Below are 7,837 nucleotides of genomic sequence, written 5' to 3' on the forward strand. Positions count from 1 at the left end.
TTGTCCCACAAGCTGAGAACCTGCTCTGTCACACACCCAGCAGCACAATTATCTCATCTACCTGTCTGGATTGCCAGGCCAGGTAGTAAGTACGGTGACCACCATTTTAAAATAACAAAGCTGAGGCGCCAGTGAATTAAAGAAGTTTCCAAAGCTTCCACCCAGATCCACCTAATTCAAGAGCCACATTTTTCCCACTGAATTACCCTCAATCAAGGCTGGAGAGAGGACTGAGAAGCCCTGGAGCCATCACTAGGGTCTGTCCCAAAGACCATGGCTCCAGATGCTGTGCGTATTGGAAACAGGGGCACTGTCCTCTCCTCCTTTGTCCCCCAGCCCATGTGGCAATGGTCCATAGGAAGAGAGGAGGGTCACACAGGCCACCTCCTGCTCCCAGGGTCTCTGCATCCAAACCCTGCAGTCAAAACCTGAAACCTTGCTTTAGTGTCAACTGTTAAAATAGAGATGTGATACACAGTGAATATGTGTGATCCCCATAGATTACAGTTTGTTCTTTCCTTTTGCATTTATTTCATCCACCCAACAGGAGTCACAGTGGCCTTGTTGACTATTGTGTTTCCCCGAAAATAAGACCTAGCCAGACAATCAGCTCTGATGCGTCTTTTGGAGCAACAATTAATATAAAACCTGGCATTATATTATATTATATTATATTATATTATATTATATTATATTATACCTGATCTTATAGTAAAATAAGACTGGGTCTTATATTAATTTTTGCTCCAAAAAACACATCAGAACTGAGTCCGGCTAGGTCTTATTTTCGGGGAAACATGGTAGGTCACAGGCAAGAATCCATTTTTAAAGCATATAGACTGGGCCAGCCCGGTGGCTCAGGCAGTTGGAGCTCCATGCTCCTAACTCCGAAAGCTGCCGGTTTGATTCCCACATGGGCCAGTGGGCTCTCAACCACAAGATTGCCGGTTCAACTCCTCGAGTCCCGCAAGGGATAGTGGGCTCCGCCCCCTGCAACTAAGACTGAACACAGCACCTTGAGCTGAGCTCCCTGGTGGCTCAGTTGGTTGGAGCGCATCTTTCAACCACAAGGTTGCCGGTTCGACTCCCGCAAGGGATGGTGGGCTGCGTCCCCTGCAACTAGCAATGGCAACTGGACCTGGAGCTGAGCTGCACCCTCCACAACTAAGATTGAAAGGACAACAACTTGACCTGGAAAAAAAAAAAAAAGTCCTGGAAGTACACACTGTACCCCAGTAAAGTCCTCTTTCCCTTCCCCAATAAAATCTTTAAAACAAATGCACTTTAAAAAAAAAAAAAGCATACCGACTAAAGAAATGCATAGTAAAGGTTTTACAGACCAGCACTGCACACACAGCGTAAGTCCTGGCAGCTGCTCTGAGGTTCTCCTGCAAAGAATCTTCTGGGTGAAACTCTCTTGCCCAGGAAAAATCATTAGCACTGACACCACAGAAATACTCAGTTCTCATTCTTCAGGATAAGACAGAAATACTTACATTTATGTGGCTTGGGACAATTCTTCTGAAACCTAATCATCACAGACTGAGATCTACTAATAATCACAATAACCACAATAATATTGATTAATATTAACTAACAATTATAATAACCACTAGTTATAACAATTATAATATTAACTAACCAGAGCTAACAATTACGACATTAACTAATAATTATAATATTTCCTAAGCATTGATTAAGCACTTGACACCAGGCCAGGCACCCACGCATGTTATTTCCTAAGTCCTCATGACAACCTGTGAGACAAAGACTATCCTTAGCCTCCATGTACAGATAAGGAAATTGAGGCTTAGCAAGGTGACATAACTTTCCCAAGGTCACACAGTTCCACGCGGCACCAAACCACTTGCTTAGGGAACCAGAACCGATCAGCTTTTCCAAGATTCTGGAATGAACTATGCCCCTCCAGGTCCTCTGAGGATAACTAAATCAAGGTCCCAAACTTCAAGAACGTGGGACATGAAATAATCCTAAGAAATCCGGAAGTTATTCATTGTCTCCGGAAGGATTCATGGGACCACTCCAACCTGGTCTACAGAACATGTAGAAGACAAGCAGGTGAGTGGTAAAAGTTCCCAGCAACGAACATCAACAGCATCCTTAGAGCCCACGAAAACCATTTTCCTCAAAAAATTATTTTTTACATAAAACATCCAAAAATGTGTGCTTATTGTAGATCAACTAAAAGTTTCTGAGGTCATCGACAGTCACGAAAGATTTTGCAGAGTTTTTACATTTGGAATTTTTCTTCATCTTCTTCTGCTAAGAGATGTTCTAGACATCATCAGATGGTTGCTGATCCATTGGGCTCAGAAGGGACACCCAGGATCTTTTGTCATTTTCTTCTTGCTCTCTCTGGAAACTGTGAGAACTTTCAGGGCTGGGAGTGGTGGCATTCCAACAAACAACAGTTGGAACTGTCCCCTGGAGCGGCTCACCTACGCTATCATCTCGCTGGCTGCGTGACCGCTGACATCCTAGCTGCCACCTGAGATGGTCCAGGACCTGGATATAAAAGGAAACAGCCCCCTTGCTGGTCTCCAACACTCAGGATTCATGCAACTGTTTTCTCTCCACAGCCTCCCTAACTTCTGCTAAAATGCTGCTCAAAAGTCAGTCCCCGACAGACAGTGCAGGTTCAAGCCTGAAATCAAAGCCCGAGTCATCCCTCCGGTCCCCGTTTTTGAAGTCAGATCTATTAAAGGCTGGAGTCTGGGCAAGAGAGACCTGACTTCAGAAACTTCGCAGAGGTGGATGGATAATTCCGAGCCTGGTCCCGAGGAAATCAAAGCAATGTTAGGGGGGTGGCTTCTAGTGCCTATTTTTGGTCTGTTTGGATTCCTAGAGCGTTTCAAACTGTGGCCTGAGAGATGTTTGTTCTTGTCACTGTGACATCATTTTCCTCAAATAATAGTATTACACACGCTAACTTTACACTTTTGGTATGGTTACAATGTATACACAAGCAATTACACCCAGGAGTCATTTTAGTAATCTGGTTTTTCTGTGCTCCAAACATTGTTACACAAAGTGTCATTTATTTGCAACTTTTATCTAAATCTTGCAGAATGAATAGTAGAAACACTCCACAAAATCTCTGATACTATAATATAGGCGACACAACACGACACAAATCACATGTTAAAAATTCTAGTATCAAACACGCCTCCTTCCTCATGTCCCCTTTCACACCCAGCTTACACACTCTACACACTTCTTCAATACCATGAAAACAAATGCAGAAAAGCAAAGGGCACACAGGCTCACCGCAGAGCCATGGTTTACTTACTTACACACTCCTCAAAAAGTAATTTAAGGCCAGCGCTGGGCCATACCAGCTCCTTCTACTTCCAAGTCTGAGTTACCAGAAAATTGTCGGAAGAAAGCCCACAAATTCCATCAGACACCTACCGCTATGGACCCAGAAGATGTGGCAACAAACACTTTGATAACCATTTTGATAGTCGGAAAGAGGACTCCCCCTAACACACCCCTGTGAAGGAACGCAGCGCTAGACAAATCCTGACAGTGACACAGACGAGCTTGTGCCAGGCGGGGCTGGCGGGGCCCCAGGGCTCCTCTGAGCTCCTGCCCCTCCTGCTTCAACTCAAGCTCTGCCTCTCCCAGGAGCAGCCCAGGCATCTTGGGCAGTCCCCTCCATTGGCCCGGGAATATTTGGGGACCTGTCAGGAAAATATTTGATTGGTTGATAAAAGCAGTCCCTGGACCCTTTCCCCTATCACTTTAAATGCCTGACACCAGTCCCTAAAAGGCGAGGCTGCAGGGTACACCAATCAGAACCCCGCAGAGAGATGCCTGGGGGTGGAGGGGGGTGGGGCAGGGCGGGGCGTGGGGGGGGGGTGGACAGAGAGCAGTGGAGACGGGGAGGAGGGAAGAGCTCTTGGGAGCTGGAAAAGCCCAGAACACACCATTCAGGCACAGAGGAGGCTGTGTTTACAGGGCTTCTGGCAAACAAGCAGGACGCTGCAAAATACTCACAAAGGCCTTTAAATAAATAAAGAGTGGATTCCTTCCTTTAAAATTTTCTGGCAGAATTTTTTTTTTTAAATCAGTGAGCTGTCATACAACAGGTTCCTTTATGAGTGGCCTGCTCCCAGTTTCTCCCTTTATCATCTGTTTCTCTTAAGAAACATACACTGACAGGTGCTGGATGCATAAGGTTTCACTGACATTGGGGACAGGGCAGAGAGACGGCGGCTGGCGTGTCAGTACAACGCCTTCAACAAGCAAATTGTCCTCACTGTGTTAGACATGGGGAAAAAATGATCTGTTTGTAACAGGCTCTATCCATCTTATTTACACGGATAATTTGAATTGTGTTCAAAATCTAGTAAGAAGCCCAAATGCTAGGGCCCAACTCTTCTGATGGGTGTCAACATCAAGATCAAGGGCATTAGGGGCAAAGGCCCCTTCGGGGCATATTCAGTTCTCTTAGATAACTGAGTCTCTCTCCTATTTTTAAAGTCCCCAGCTCATGGTGGAGGAGGTGGCACCGGCATCCTGAAGCAGGGAGGGCTCTGTGCAACTTGTGCACCGGCCCCTTCACCAGTCCCAGAGGCCTGGAGGCCTGGTCCCCTCCCACCCAAGCAGGTGCCTTCGATGAGAAAGGACACCCTGTCCCTGGAATGTACTTCAAATTCATTTCCATCAAGAGGAATGACTCAGATGACTCCCCCACAATGGAACTTAGACATCAGCGTGAAAAGCTAACTACTCCCCAAAGAAGGCCCTTGGTGAAGACAATTAATGTTTCTCCAAAGTGATGCTGTGTTTAGGTTTACATAACTTCATAGGTAACCTAAAACAAGAAATAAAGGCATATTTCTATTTCGTGGAAACGACAGTGGTGATGACCAGAGTAACTGCAGTGAGCTGAATAGCACCCCTCAAAAATTTATGTCCACCCAAAACCTCAGAATGTGACCTTATTTGGAAACAGAGTCTTTGCAGATGAAATTAGTTGAGGATCTTGAGATGAAATCATCCTGGATTTCGGGCAATTGATGTCCTTGTAAGAAGAGGAGAAGACACACGGAGAAAAACACCACATGAACAAAGGCAGAGGTTAGAGATGCTGCCACCAGCCAAGGAACCCCAGGAACTGGAAGAGAAAGGAAGCATTCTCCCAGAGACTTCAGAGAAAGCAGGCAGACTTCACACTTCTGGCCTCCAGGACTGTGTGAGAATGAATTTCGGTTGTTTTAAGCCGCCAGATCTGCGGTAATTTGTTACAGTAGCCTTAGAAAGCTAATACAGAGAAAAAGGTGCATTATGTTTAGTATGTAGCATGATCGAGGTGACCCCCAGAACAACCAAAAGGCAGTTCTTCAACTGTGGACCGCAAGGGCCTCTCTCCCTTCCATATGAGAAGGAAGCACCCTTTTCAAGGCAGAAATAAAGGCTCTAGACTGGGGAGAGCTAGGAAAAGAGAGAGGGAGAGACCATTCGGATGGGAAAGAAAGTTCTGAGGAACCTCCATCTTTCAGGTTCCTCCCGTCCTGAGAACCAGGGTTGGGATGGTCCCTTCACAATAAACTGCTGATTTTGTTACTGTCCTGGGAGGACCACCAGCCACGAACCAGCCATCCTTCCATAAACATCATGTCTAGGGTGACAGTCGATGCTCCCCAACAACAAAAACAACCACCATCCATCCATTTGACAAGGATAAGTCACTACCGAAGGCTGTAGAAACACAAAGCCCACGAAACTGAGGGTGGACACGCTAAAAGGGGGTGATGTAAAGGGAAAGCCTTGCCCGACCCATCCCTACAACGCTGGAATTAAACGGTCTGCTTGGAAATGAGCACTGCCCCTATTACACAAAAACCAATGTAAAAACCACAAAGGGAAACCACGACAAATTTAATTCTACACAAACATCAAAATACAATGTAAACAAAATTAAAAGGTAATTGACAAACTGGAGCAACTATTTGCAACACACATCACAGATCGTTTCACAGGACATCAAAACTTCTAAATCATTTTTTTACAGATGAACACCAAGTGAAAAAAGCAGGCAAAAGGCCAGAGAAGGCAAATCACAAAGTAAGTACAAATGGTCACTAAAAATATGAAAAACTGTCTATTGTCCCCAGTAATCAAAGAAGTGAATAAAATGAAAGATGTCCATTTTTGACAATAAAACGGGCACTTTAAAAAGAAGTAAGATTAGGTCAAGGATTGGAGACGTCTGACTGGAAGGCGAGCTTCTCTCCTCCACCGTCAGAAAGCCTCCGGGTGGGCATATCCGTTGATCCTTCCATTTCTCCTGCAGGAATTTACCCTAAGAAGCAGGCAAGGGTGATCAAGATGCATCTGCAAGGACACAAGGCACCGATACAACGGAGGGAGGGGACGTGACGGGCGGGAGGGACAGGAGGGAAAGAAGTAACAATATACACGTTCATTAATTACGATTCCATCCTCTGGGCGAGTTGTACTTTTTCTTGGCACTTTCCTGTTCAGTCTAAGTTCTCTACACGAAACCCGCGTTGCTTTGTGATCGAATGTTCTCTCTCCAAAGAAACCCAACTTTAGGAAAGCGAGGCTCACAAGCAGGGACCAGGTGTCCTCTCCCCCCCGGGCCCACTCCCCTCCAGGGCCACTTCCTCTGGGGAAACCGGGGGTCTACACCGCCTGCCTAGCGCCCCACAGGCAGCGCCCGGCGCTCGGTCCGCGCCCCTCGCCGGCGGAGAACGAGACTCGCGCTGTCGGCTCCGATTCAAAACAGCCGGCGCGTGGGCGACAGCGACCGAGCGCGGGACGCGACAGCGGGACATTGGCGCCCACGGGAACGCCGCGGGGCCAGCTCGTCCGCCCCCCGGCGGCCGGGAGCCGAGGAGGGACAGCAGCGGCCTCCTTACAGACGTCTATAGACACATCCCACTTCGCCCTCACGGAGAAACGTGGGGCCGGATTTACTTCACGGTCCAGGACACCGGCCGCCGGCCCGCGAGACGCGGCCCAGAGTGCGCAAGCGCGAGGATGCCGCAGCCCCGCCCCTTGGCCCCTCCCTTCCCGCCCGGCCTCCTGTCCCAGGAGGCCCCGCGGGCAGGTTTCCAGGGCGACGCGTCTGAGTCCCGAGGCCGCGGGGTTAGCGCTGCTGCGGAAGCCGCGCGGAGCAGGTAACGGCCCCGCCGCAGCAGCCGCCGCCCTTTGCAGCGCGAAGCCCCGGCCCAGCCCCAGCCGGAGCCTCCTGCCAAGCTTTCCGGGCCTTCGGGTATCGCCCGATCACTCAGCCCCTGCGCATCTCGGGCCTCGGTGCCTCGCCCTCACTGTAGTTGGTAAGGTAGTCGGGTGGGCCGACCCCTTCGTCCTGCAAAGCGCGGCCTGGTGATGAGCCGCCCTCGGCGCGCCCCTCCCCTGCTCCGAGAGTGACACACTCGCAACACACTCGGCGCAACACACTCGCAAGCCCACGCTGCTCCGCCGGGGACCCGCCAGCACGCTGAGTGGCCTCGGGGGACATTCAGGCAGGGGGAGGCTCCGAGCTGGCGCGGGTATGGCCAGGGGACCCGGCCAGGCCCTCGGGCAGCCGCCACTCACCCCGGTCACACGAGGACCCACTTCATCCCCTCCCCCCCTTGTAGGTTTTCGCCTATAGTTTTATATCTGAGTCTGATACCTTCGATTTTGCACCTACCAACGTGCTTTTGCTTTGTTTTGTTTTCCTTCTAACCTTAGCGCTGACATTTCCCCAGCCCCAGCCCGTGGAAATCTGCATGCTTTGAAATGTCTGCTCTGTATGTGTTCCTCACCCGCTCGGCCTTGGAACCTTTTGTCCACAATT

The 7,837-nt window shown here is 49.0% G+C and overlaps 1 protein-coding gene across 3 annotated transcripts in view; it reads right to left on the minus strand.

Moving 5' to 3' along the window:
- SH3BGR (SH3 domain binding glutamate rich protein) overlaps positions 1-3,730 on the minus strand; it is a 49,039-nt gene extending 45,309 nt beyond the window's left edge. The window contains exon 1 of one of the 3 annotated variants that reach the window (XM_019716697.3): positions 3,433-3,727. In XM_019716697.3, the coding sequence (XP_019572256.3) occupies positions 3,433-3,663 (231 nt within the window). In that variant the 5' untranslated portion in view covers positions 3,664-3,727. Of the gene's footprint in view, positions 1-1,015; positions 2,817-3,432 lie in introns of those variants that run through there. The other 2 variants (XM_088794585.1, XM_088794584.1) reach the window with 2 other exon arrangements.
- Between the last annotated feature and the right edge of the window lie 4,107 nt (positions 3,731-7,837).

This window comes from Rhinolophus sinicus, chromosome 17, assembly GCF_057876585.1.
Source record: "Rhinolophus sinicus isolate RSI-liver-muscle chromosome 17, RSI-T2T, whole genome shotgun sequence".
NCBI classification, from domain to species: Eukaryota; Metazoa; Chordata; class Mammalia; order Chiroptera; family Rhinolophidae; genus Rhinolophus; species Rhinolophus sinicus.